Source organism: Myotis nattereri, assembly GCF_964212035.1.
Source record: "Myotis nattereri genome assembly, chromosome: X".
In the NCBI taxonomy this organism is placed as follows: domain Eukaryota; kingdom Metazoa; phylum Chordata; class Mammalia; order Chiroptera; family Vespertilionidae; genus Myotis; species Myotis nattereri.
The window spans coordinates 147,852,223-147,865,174 of NC_138078.1; the positions used below are offsets into that span (position 1 = coordinate 147,852,223).

Consider the following 12,952-nt stretch of genomic DNA (forward strand, 5'->3'; position numbering starts at 1 on the left):
GGAGAGCTTGTGTTGGTCCTTAGAGAGCAGTGCATCTGTGTTTCTCGTTCGATGGGTTGCTTGTGTTTTCCACACGGAGCTGAGCCAGTGTTCCTGGGTGTTTTGGGGGAGAGAGGGGTGGTCTTGGCACCAGGCTTGCTGGGGCAGAGCTGTGAAGCCCAGAATACTGAACACCTCTTTGCCATGGGCTCTGGGAAGACAACTGTCCACAAGCAGTCACTGCTGCTAACATCTTCTCCTGCTCCCTGTCCCCTTCAGTGACAGCTCATTTATTGATGAGTAGGGTCAGCAGCTTCCCAGTCTGTTGGGGGGAGTCCAGGCCCCTGCTGCTTTAATTCTAACCCTCCCCCTGGGAGGTGGGTGCTGCTGGATCCTGCTAGCTGATAGCCATATGACATTGCCTCACAGCTTACAGGAGTGCTACCAGGGGGTTGTATTATTTTCCTGTGGCTGCTGTGACAAATTACCACAAACTAGATGGTTTAAAACAACAGACACATATTCTCTCACAGTTCTGGAGGCCAGTAGACCAAGGTCAGTTTCACTGGCCCAAAATCAAGGTGTTGTCAGGGTTGTACTCCTTTCAGAGGCTTTAGAGGCAAACCCAGTCCTTTTGCAGCTTCTGGGGGCTACTGACATTCCTTGGTTTGTGAACACATCACTGTGATCTCCACCTGTCTTCACATCATCTTCTCTGTGTATGTGGTCTCGTCTTCTGTCTGTATCAGATCTTCCTCTACATGGCGAACCTTTTGAGCTTGGCATGTCAGCATTTTGAAAAACCCTAACTTAACTCTGGTGCCGTGTCACATATAGGAATTTTTTGATATTTGCAACCATAGTAACACAAAGATTTATATTTTTGATATTTATTTTATACTAGGGGCCCGGTGCACGAAATTCGTGCACTGGGTGTGTGTGTGGGGGGGGGGGGAGTGTCCCTCAGCCCAGCCTGCCCCCTCTCACATACTGGGAGCCCTCAGGCGTTGACCCCCATCACCCTCCGATCGCCTGATCGGCCCCTTGCCCAGGCCTGACGCCTCCGCCAGAGGTGTCAGGCTTGGACAGGGGACTCCCATCTCCCCCCGATCACTGGCTCTGGCCCCCGCCCAGGCCTGAGGCCTCTGGCCCAGGAATCATGCATGGGCAGGGGACCCCCATCTCCCACTGATCGCTTGCTCCACCCCCCGCCCAAGCCTGACGCCTCTGACCCAGGCTTCAGGCCTGGGCAAGTGGACCATCATATCCCCCCAATCCCCGGCTCCGCCCCCCACCCAGGCCTGATGCCTCGGCCAGAGGAGTTGACCCTCATCACCCTCCGATCACCAATCACCGGATCGGCCCCTTGACCAGGCCTGAGGCCTCCGGCAGAGGTGTCAGGCCTGGGCAGGGGACCCCCAGCTCCCCGCGGTTGCAGGCTCCGCCCCTGCCCAGGCCTAACGCCTCTGGCTGAGGCGTCCCGCCCAGGCAGCGGGGACCTGCAGTGGCAGCGGGGGGCGCCGCGATCGTGGGCTTCGCTTTAGGCTCAGGCAAGGGACCCCTAGCTCCTGGCACTGCCAGCTTCGACCGTGCCCAGCTCCCATCGCTGGCTCCACCCCTACTTCCTGCTATCACTGGCCAGGGCGGCAAAGGCGCCTGATTCTCCAATCATGGCTGGGGGGCCGCCTTTGCCCTGTCCCCCAGCTCTTAGCTCCCCCCTGGGTTTCCGATCACTGTCAGTGACAGGGGGCTTCTTCCTGCTTTCCCTTTCGCCTCCCTGCATTGTGCCTACATATGCAAATTAGCCGCCATCTTGTTGGCAGTTAACTGCCAATCTTAGTTGGCAGTTAATTTGCAGATAGCCCTGATTAGCCAATGAAAACGGTATCACCGTATGCCAATTACCATTTTTCTCTCTCTCTCTTTTTTTTTTTTTAAATATTTTATTGATTTTTTACAGAGAGGAAGGGAGAGAGATAGAGAGCTAGAAACATCGATGGGAGAGAAACATCGATCAACCGCCTCCTGCACATCTCCCACCTTGACCGGAATCGAACCCGGGACCCCTCAGTCCACAGGCCGACGCTCTATCCACTGAGCCAAACTGGTTTCGGCCATTTTTCTCTTTTATTAGTGTAGATATTTAAATGCCATTTAACAAAGAAAAATCAACCAAAAAAATGAGTTTGCGTGTCACCTCTGACATGCGTGTCATAGGTTCGCCATCACTGCTCTACTGTTCTAAGGCCATTTGTGATTGCATTTAGGTCCCATCTCTGCATCTCACGATCCTTAACTTAATTATACCTGCAAATACCATTTTTCCTTATAAAGTGACATTTACAGGTTCCAGGGATTAGGGCCTGATATGTTTGGGCGACTCTTAATTCAGCCTACTACAGGGGTGTTCTTGTTTCCCTTCCAGGGAGGGGATAGGAACAAATTAAGTGCTCTCCTACTGGACAGAGTCCTGTAATATTTGAGTCTTCTCAGTATCCCTGTTATTGGGAGACTTGTTATCCCATTTCACAGATTGGAAAACTGGCTCAGAGCAGGTCATCACATGGCTAATAATTGGAGCTGGATTGGAACCTAAGTCAGTTGGGCCCCACAGTATTTTGCAACTTTTCTTGGGTCTATGTAGCAGTAGATTGCAGAATCTTACACCTGGGATCCCCTGTTGTCAGAGGGTTTTGCCCAGCCCCTTTGTGGAGGCTCAGAGATGTGGATGGACTTGCCCACAGGCTTATTAGTGGGCTTGCAAGATTGAGGGTCTGGACTTGACTTCCTTGGGCCAGGACATTAATGTAGTGTAAACTTCTCTATGGCTGGGCCAGCCCCCACCCTCTGCCCCTCACTCCCACCAGCCTGTCCTTCCGGGCCATTTTCCTAAGCAACTTCCAAGTTGGCACCTTTTTTGGAGGCTCCTGTCCAGCTGGGATAAGGAACAGACTTTTCTATGAGCTCCTGGGACTGTATAAACTCTTTCTAGAACTCAGGACCAGGATCTCCTATTTTCTCTCCCCACAGGGAGAGAGAGAAAAGGGTTTCAGCCAGAGCCCAGGATCTTAAGGCTGCTGGTGCCAAAGCCAGTGGGTGGTGAGTGGCTAGGCCTCCACATCCAGGCACAGATGCCACACTGGCTGCCTAGGACTAAAGCCCTGCTTGTGCAAAGGGAATGCTCAGGCCTCCTTCATGTTTAGGGATAAACCAGGCTTTCCCCAGCATGGCCTGCTAAGTTTGTCTCCATGCTATGGCTCATGAGGCCTCCCCTGTTGCTTCTATACTAGGCCTTGTTGGTGCCCAAACCCCAGCTCTTTTCTGCCTTCATAAAATGAGGATAATGCTTCCTGCCATCTGGGCTTTGGTACAATTAAGAGGTCACCTTCTGCATCTGGCACCTGGCATGAGGCAGGCATTTGGCTAATATGAGTTCATCTTTCTTCCTGGCCCTGCCCCGCTTACCTTCATAGCCCTACCCAGGACTTGAGCTCAGCTGAACTCATTGCTGGCCTGTGGCCTCCCTGGTGCTTTGTGGCAGAAGTGATTTCTTATCCAATTCACAAGCTTTTCTGGAGGTCTTGGTGTTTTAATCCTTTGCTCAGGTGAAACCTCCTCTCGGATGCCAGCCTTAATGACTGGCCAGGTCACTTCCTCCATGTTCTCTAGCATCCCTGTGTTCATCTCTTTCACAGTCCTGCTCACACTTGTGTGTAGTCACTGCCTGTTTCCCTGCCCCTCGCGCAGTTTGTGAGCTGATGGAGGGTAGGGAGCAAGTCTGATTCATTTCTCTGGCCTCCTTGCCAGCCCAAGGTCTGACTTAGCAGCTGCCTGGTAACCCTTTACTGGATAAATAAATAGGAGGCCTTCTCATCCCCTTTGATCTCCTTTCCCCACACACTTAGGGCAGGCAGTTGCTGGGTGCCTTTCTTTTTTAGAACTTCTGTCCAGTCCAGTCTCAGGCTGTAGCTATAGTTGCAGCTGCTCTGCTGGAGACCCCCAGCTGGGAGATGGCTGACCCCATGGGGCAGGGATGGATTTGGGGGACTGGTTGGAATGTGCTAGTCCATAGCCTCTGGGGCAGGAGGGGCACCTGGACTGCTGGAATGTTGTGCACAAACAAGAGTCTTTGTGCTTCCCATGGAAGCCCATTAAGGGCTTCCCAGTGCCTTTGTCATCTCTGGAAAGCCAGCCAGCCATACCTTCCCGGGGTGTGGGCCCTGGTTGTGGGGCTGCTGGGTATTCCCTTTTTGCCCCCTCTTCATCCCCTCCTGTCCAGCCACTCACCAGGGACTTTCTGAGGGTCTCTCAGTTGTACATTATCTCTGTCTGTGTTGGTCTCACCCCTTCTTCTCTGACTGGTGACCACCTCCCCAGTATATGGTACAGTATTTGCAAAGCCTCTTCTGGCTCTGAAGCTCCTCTGATCGTCTTGACAGTTCTTTCAGGTATATCCCATAATCCCCATTTGATAGGAAACTGAGGCTTGGAATGTTCAGGTAGCTTACCCAAAATCCTGCTGCGAGTGAGTGACAGAGCTGAGGTTGGAACCAAGAGCTTTTGGCCTCCGAACCTTGTGCTTCCTATTTTGCCAGGAATTTCTCTCACTTGAGCTGGGGGGAACAAAGTCCTGCAGAGAAGTGATCCCCTCTGGTTGGCAATTGCCTGGATCCTATAAATCCCTAAGTAGGGTGGTATCCCCAAGGAGCAGGCTTGGGATTTTTGGTCCCTAGTCCTGATACTGGATCAGGCTGGCTTCTCCTAATGGCCAGCAGAGGGCGTGAGGGGCCTAGGAAAGGTGTTGCTTTTAGTTTGTTTGGTTTTGAAATGGAAAATATGTTTGAAGTGACACGTGGACATTCTACTTTTTTTTAAATACTTTATTTTTTAGAGCAGTTTTAGATTGACAGCAAAATTGAGCAGAAGGTACAGGGAGCTTCCATATACTTCCTGTCCCCACACATACATAGCCTCCCGACTATCAACATGCCCTATCAAAATGATACATTTATTATAATTGATTGTTGTATCTACATTGACACATCACACTCACCCAAAGTCCTGGCTTCTGGCAGTCCTGGGCCATTTTTTTAAACAACTTCCAAATGTTTACATTGGGCTCACCCTTGGTTACATTCTAGAGCAGGGGTCCTCAAACTTTTTAAACAGGGGGCCAGTTCCCTGTCCCTCAGACCGTTGGAGGGCCGGACTATACTTTAAAAAAAAAACTATGAACAAATTCCTATGCACACTGCACATATCTTATTTTGAAGTAAAAAAAACAAAACGGGAACAAATACAATATTTGTATTTGCATGTGGCCCACGGGCCGTAGTTTGAGGACCCCTGGATTACAAGGTCTGCCACAGACCCCACTGGAGGTGTTACAGAAACAGCATACACACCTGGTGAGTTCTCTAAATTCTGAAAATTTTCTCAATTTCCAAAGCACATTTGGCCCCAAAGGTTCAGATTAAGTGAACTTGTACAAATGTGTTTTTTAAAAAATAATGCAGAGATGAGTAGACAGAATACAGAGCATTACTAGAGCAGTGAAACTACTCTGTGTACTACCACAGTGGATACATTTGTCCAAACCTCTAGAACAGGGGTCCTCAAATTACGGCCCGCGGGCCACATGCAAATACAAATATTGTATTTGTTCCCGTTTTGTTTTTTTACTTCAAAATAAGATATGTGCAGTGTGCATAGGAATTTGTTCATAGTTTTTTTTTAAAGTATAGTCCGGCCCTCCAACGGTCTGAGGGACAGGGAACTGGCCCCCTGTTTAAAAAGTTTGAGGACCCCTGTCGTAATCAAACACTAGAATGTTTCTGCATGGAAATGTTTGAATATTCATCTCCAAGCGGAGTAAATGAATTCTCCTCAGCTCAGGTCAGGTAATGATGCCAAATAAGTTAGATAAAGTCTTTTGGTTTTCAAAGCTTTTTGAGTTAGGGAATTTTGGATGAGCGATTGCATAGCTCTTAGAAAGAAGGAGGTGAAGTAAAAAGTCACCTGCAGTGCCAACACTTAGGGATAATATTTTGTTACATAGCCTTCCCAACTTTGTATGCATATGTGTTTGTATACATATGCATATACATATATGCTAAATGTGTTCACCCACAAGTAAAATCATATTTTCATACATTTTGCCTTGTGCAAGATCTTGGCAATCCCTAACTATATGTGAGATTCAAGATCTTACCAATCATTCCCTTCTCAACATCTCTCCTCCCCTAGAGTGGCTAGAGCAGTGGTCGGCAAACCGTGGCTCGCGAGCCACATGCGGCTCTTTGGCCCCTTGAGTGTGGCTCTTCCACAAAATACCACGTGCAGGCGCACACGTACAGTGCGATTGAAACTTCGTGGCCCATGCGCAGAAGTCGGTTTTCAGCCTGGGCGAGTCTATTTTGAAGAAGTGGCGTTAGAAGAAGTGGGGGGTGTCGGTTAGTTGTGTGACAGGAGACACGGCGCATGCGGCTGCGGGATACATGCATGAGTTGAGTGAGCCAGTCAGTCAGCAGTCTCATGTGCAGTGGTTAGTGCTAGTCGAGTCTGCAAATCGCGCGCGGGTAACAAAAGATAGACGAAACAAGTATACAAGACGAGTGTGGATGGGAGAGGTGGAAGGGGTCAACCTCAGTGAACATACCTCAATCAGATTGAGGACATTTTTAGCAAAGGCCAGCTTAGGAGGACCCTCATCATAAGTTTAAAAAATTTGGCTCTCAAAAGAAATTTCAATCGTTGTACTGTTGATATTTGGCTCTGTTGACTAATGAGTTTGCCGACCACTGGGCTAGAGGGTCCCCAGGTGAAAGAAACTACTTGAGGCAGAGCCAGCTTCCTCCCTCCAGTTCCCCATTCTTGCCAGCCCTGGGCCTCTGGCTGCCTGTGGGAAGGTCCAGCATTGGATTCCCAGCATGGTCAGCAGGAGGCAGAATGTAGCTGCGGCTCCTCTGGGAGCAAGTGTTCTGCTCACACAATGCCTGGGTCTCCTCCTGCTCCACATGCATGGAATGGTCAAACAGGGCTGAGAACTTGACCCTGTCCAGTGTCCTCTCAGCCAATTAGCTGGGCCCCTCAGGAGCTCGAGGGCAGAGCTCTGGGGAGGGGGTACAGGCCTTTCCTGTTGCTGACCCCCACACCTCTTCCCTGCAGCAGGAACACTGGTTTGAAAAGGCCCTGCGAGACAAGAAGGGCTTCATCATCAAGCAAATGAAGGAGGACGGCGCCTGTCTCTTCCGGGCTGTAGGTGAGTCTCTGCCTCAGCCTTCAAGGGCCTAGGGCTGCCCCTGAGTGTCCCAGTTGTCAGGAGTAACCCCTGAGACGGTTGGGGACAGAGTTAACTGGTTTTTTATGGACTCCAGGCCCCAGTCTCAAGTTAGTATCTGGCCTCTAGTCCTTCGTCATGAGGCAGTGTGGTGGTGTGAGAGTAATAATAGCAGCAACAATAGTGACAAGGAAAATAACATTAGGGACAGATTGCTCTGCCAGGCACTACAGGAAACTCTTGCAGTTCTTCCCTAAGCTGGGTAAGTGTCGGGACCATTGCTTCCATTTGTCAGATGAGAAAAGCAGCTCAGAGATGGAGAATGGCTTGCCCAGGGTCAGGTAGTACATGGTAAGTTAGTCTTAGGGCTAAAGGTTCGTCTGAGGGCTCTTAACCACAGCATACTACTCTCACCTTGGGATCATAGACTTTTTTTTTTTAACTTACACAAAAGTAGAGACGATAGTAAACCCTCATGTACCCATCATTCACCTTCAAATAGGCATCAACACATGGCCAGCCCCGTTTCATCACTACCCTGCCCACTCTTTCTTACTCTCTTGAAATGAGTCTTTAAAAAATTTTTTTAATTGATTGATTGATTGAGAGACAGAGAGAAACAGTAATTTGTTGTTCCACTTATTTATATATTCGTTGGTTGATTCTTGTATGAGCCCTGACTGGGAATTAAACCTGAAACTTGGCATATTGGGATGACGCTCTAACCAACTGAGCTACCAGGCCAGAGCTGAAACAAGTCTTTTTTGTTGTTGTTAATCTTCACCTGAGGATATTTTTTTCCATTGTTTTTTTCAGAGAGAGTGGAAGGGAGGGAGAGAGAAAGAAAGAAAAACATGAATGTGAGAGAGACAAATCAACAGGTTGCCTCCTGCACACTCCCCGGAGCGGGGTAAATCCACAATCCAGGTTACATGCCCTTAACTGGAATCCAGCCTGTGACCCTTTGGTGTAAGGATTGATGATCTAACCACTGAGAACACTGGCCAAGGTGAAACGAATATTTTTTGTAATAAGTTTTTATTTATTTTAGAGAGAAAGAAAGGGAGAGAGAGAGAAAAGGATCAATGGGAGAGAGAAATAGATTGGCTGCCTCCTGCACACCCCCTACTGGGAATCTAGCCGGCAACCTGGGCATGCGCCCTGATTGGGAATTGAACTGGTGACCTTTCAGTGCATGGGACAATGCTCAACCAAGTCAGCCACACCAGCCAGGGCTGAAATGAGTTTTTAAAGAAAAACCCCAACATTGGGTTATTTCATTCATAAATATTTCTGTATATTTCTCTGACAGATAAAGTCCCGGTTTCTTTCTTTCTTTCTCTCTCTCTCTCTCCCTCTCCCTCCCTCCCTTTCCCCCTCTCTTTCAACATAACCAAAATGCCATTATCATACCTAACAAAATTAATAATTCCTTAATACCATTTACTCTCCACTTTAAGCCCAACAAGCAGTCATGAGGTCCTGTGCTAGTGTCCAGGGGAAACGGGGAGTATGATCCCATTCTCACTTTGGGGTTCCTATATCTTCCATAAAAAGTGCCCTCGATAGAAGATTTGAGCTGGTAGCCAGAAGCCCTGTCTTCTTGTTCTGCCCTCACTCAGAACTTTCATTGTCCCATCTGTGAAGTAGTATTGATTCTGAAGGGCTCCTTCAATCCTTTCTGGATGCACCCTCTTCCCCCATGCTTGCTGGTGGCCTGGGCTGGCTGACCCAGGCTCCACTCCAGGCTGTGCCACTGATTGTTCGTGTGACCTTGGGCAAGCAGCTTTTTTATCCTGAGCTTGTTACAACCTAGTAACAGTTAAATGAGATGACTTCAGTAAATCGCTTTGGTGCCTGAGAGCATAATAGCCCCTCATGGAACAGTAGCACTGATAAAGCCTGAATGCTATTCTCAGTGGTGCCTCAGAGTCACAGGTGTTTGTTGAGTGGGTGAAAGAAGAAGTTTAGGTGGGTTCAGGGGTCGTCTCCCCCTTTCTACTAAACAGAGGAGGTTTGGGCAGTGGCCTCTGCTGGGCTGGAAAATCCCAACCTCCAGCCCTGGCGTTTAAGTCTGTGTTCTTCCTGGGATGTTTCCTAGAGAAAGAGTTTAGGTTTGGAGTCATTGGACCAAAGAAAGAATAGCTGGGGGGGGACCTGTTCTGAGACCTCAGGTTGGTTGCTGGGTAAGCAGGGCTTCTGGTGGAGTGAAGGGCAGAGAATGCAGCTGGGCAGCTGGGTCTTGAACGGTCTTTGAGGCAGACCTTGGCGCTAGCGATAACCTGGCTTGTGCAGTAACCCATATGAAGAGCAATATTTGCACATGTGTCCATTTAGCTGTTTTCCCCACACATCCTCTGACCCTTCCCCCTGTTGGGGCCTTCCAGTAAGAGGCCCGAGCTTACAGGAAGCGCTGACCATGGCAGGTTGAAGGCCTTTCCTTATCAGCACTATGGCTATACATTTCCCCTGACTGAGCTGCCCTTGGCTTTTTTCCATAAAACCTCAGAAGCCCCGCGGTCTGTCCTCTGAAGTACATGGCCCCTGGGTCTTTAGGCCTCGTATGGAATTTTCCCTGGGGCAGAGTGCACGCGACCTGTGCAGACCAGACCTGTGCGTGGGAAGGAGACTTTGCCCTCTGGCTTTCTGCTGCCTCTCTGCTTCCAGCCTAGCTTGGACAGGGACAGGTGGCAATTGCTCTGGGCTCTGGTGAGAAGGCTGCAGATTCTAACTTCCTGCCACACATTGAACAGTTGAAGGAGCACATAACTGAGGGTGGGAGTTGGAGTGGGGATTGCAGACCTAGGGGACACTGTCACTCCTTGACCTTGACTTTTTGCTAGGCATTAAGCTGGATGCTTCAGGTTCATCTGTAAAGTTGGGATTATTATCCCATGAGACAGTTGGGAAGATTGAGGCTCAAGAAAGGGAAATGACATGCTCAGGTCATTAGTGGCAGAGCTGGCATGGGAACCCAGAGATGCCAAAGGACACATTCTTTCCATGGCCCTAGGAAAGCCCTAGCTTTTTAGTTTATCTCTCAACTGGCTGGGTGACCTCAGCTGTATTCCTTGATCTCTCTGGGCCTGACTTCCTCCAACGCGGAGCCTGTGGCCCTCTACTGTTGGGAATCCTGAAGCAGGTGGCTTTCTACCCTCTGTTTTGCCTCTGAAGCCTGGGTGTCCCCAGTGTGAACCACTATCCACTACTTGTGCCCAGTTCTCTCCCACCACCCGTACTGGGGACTTGTGAGCATCAGCGAAGGCTTGGGTGGAATGGAAGTGGGAGCCTGAGTTCCAGAGGTATCCTGTGGTCCACCCTGCCCCTGCTATGCTCAGATAACCTCCTCCTGGAAACGTGAGTCTGCATCTCTCCTCCTTCCCCCTCCGCATATGCTTTGACTCAGCAAAACCTCTGGCCCTGGCCTCTGTGGGCAAAGTGGAGGCCACAGTGTGTGTGTCTGCGTGGGCCATGGAGAAGCAGATGGGGGTGGGGGGGGAGGTTACAGCAATGAGGCCCAGAAACATTAGCCAGGCCCACTCCTCTGGGCCTTTCTGTGTTGGAACATGGGCCATCAGCATTGGAGGGATGGATCTTAGATCAGTGTAGACTGTTTTATAAGTGGGCAAACTGGGACCTCAAGAAAAAGTCAGGGCCCTATTATCTAGGTCACACAGGCAGGTGTCAGACCATTGGTGTTTGAGGTTGAAGAACCAGGCCAGGAGGAGAAGGTCTTCATGCCAGCTTCCATTGGTCTTTGCCCTGCCTCCATCAATCTTTCCATCTTTGCCATGGGAGTCCTTGAGTAGAAGAGCAGGCATCCCAGAGACCAGGCTATTGAGAGGCTAGGGTTCCGCTGTCTCCCCACTGAGTCTTTGGTCTTTGAGGTAGTTGGAGCCACTGTCCAGGTGTGCACCACAGCTGCTTGACAGGCGAGGCTTTTTCCCCGACTCATCTCCTCAGTGGGGCCGGGGTTGCCACTGGGCCAGGAGGAAGTGGGAACAAACCAGGTCCCTGTCTCCCTGTGCTGCTGTGTGTACACATTTGTGTGGTTTGTTTTTAGATTTCCTGCAGACACCAAGCTTCCTTTTCTGTTCTCAGCGGAACTTGCTGGGGCTCTCTTAGCAGGCAGCAGGCAGGCAGGCAGTAGCCTGGCAGAGAGGCACTTCTCAGGTGCCTCTAAAACCAATGGTAGGGCCCTGTGCGTAAGCTCCTTTAGATAGTCCAGGCTCTCCTGTCTTGCTTCTGCACGTAACTACTCGACTACATTTTAGGGAACCTGAGGAGGTTTAGAGACCTTCTGCAGCAGTGGAGGGAGGTTGAGGCAAGTCCGTTGATGCTATTGGCTCTTCTCCCCTCCCCCCAACCCTTGGCAAAGGCTAGGAAGGAGGGGGCAGGGTCCTCAGTTTGCACAGCCTTGCATCTTGTCCAGCATCTTGGTGACAAGGGCATCTGCTTGTGGAATATGATAGTTGTCTGTAGTTGCGAGGGTTGTTGTGTGGGAATTTGGCCTCGGGGAACATCTTTGGCAGGATCTGCCGGCTGTGTGTATGTGCGCATGTACATTTCTCGGCTGGTGACTGTGTGCTCAGAGAGGGGACAGAAGGGGGGTGTTCTGAGGAGGTGAGGTTCATGCCGACCTCTGTGGCCTTAGTGAGGGGTACAACCCCTGATATTTGTAATCTCTGCCCATTCCCAGGCCTTTCCAGCTGATTCCTGCTTGTGCTGGTGGGGAAACTGAGGTAGACAGAATCAGGCCTGGCCTCTGAGTCAGGTGGTTAAGGTGATAGCGGGATTGGAGTGGTAGTAATGTCATCTTGGGTGTCAGTGCTTGAATCCGTCCTTGAGAGCCTGGCCTCCCCTTCACCCTCCCAAATGTGTGACCTTGGGCCAGCTGTGCCACATTTCTGTACCTCAGTATCCCCCCTGTGTAAAGTCAGATTTTTGGGGGTGAGGATAGAATGAGTTGGAATGTAAAAAAGGCTTTGAGGGAACCAATTACAGTGCTGTATTGAGGGTTTCTGGGTTCTGTTTGGGTTGGGGACAGAGGTGAGGTAGTGGGGAACCCTCTTCCAGCTGGACTCTGGGAGGGGAGAGCAGGTGCGGACTGCCCGCAAATGCAGCGTCAGCAAGAGGGGGAGTTTCGGTTTCTATCAAAACAAGTTCTCTGAATTCCCCTACCTCTGCAAGTCCATTGGGCCCTTTCTCCCACCTTGGCCCCCACAGGGAAGTCCAGCCCAGCCCCTAGCCCCTGTGCCAACCTTCTAGGAGGAGGAAGGCTTTCAGGAGGACAAAGGCGGGACTAGCAAAGTCAGACAAGAGCCTCCTCAATGAGGACTTCCTGTGTTCTTGGGCAACTCTGGGTATTTTTCCCACCTCATATCATCGAAAAGATCCTTCTACTCTCCCTTGTTGGGGAGGTACTATTGCTTTGTGTCCTTGGTCCTGAGGAGCATATTTTCTTCCACAGTAATGATCCCTAAACTAGGGTGCATCTTATAATCGGTGAGTTTGGTCATTCCCCCCCTGCAGCTATGATTAAATACATGTATTATATCACCTATCAATGCATCTTAGGATCGAGGAGAAAAGGTCATATTTTGCATGTGACTGCTAAGTAGAGAAGGTCATACTTTGCCCACATTTAAGGACCCTGTTATGTGAAGCCTATACTATTGATTGGACATTAACTTG

General features: G+C 50.0%; 1 protein-coding gene across 2 annotated transcripts in view; it reads left to right on the plus strand.

Annotated features, from left to right (window-relative positions):
* The window catches only part of OTUD5 (OTU deubiquitinase 5), a gene marked incomplete at its 5' end in the record, with an annotated part of 31,711 nt that overhangs the window by 6,521 nt on the left and 12,238 nt on the right, over positions 1–12,952 (plus strand). For both annotated transcript variants that reach the window (XM_081115062.1, XM_081115063.1), the window contains one exon: positions 7,147–7,240. In XM_081115062.1, the coding sequence (XP_080971188.1) occupies positions 7,147–7,240 (94 nt within the window). The remainder of the gene's footprint in view (positions 1–7,146; positions 7,241–12,952) is intronic.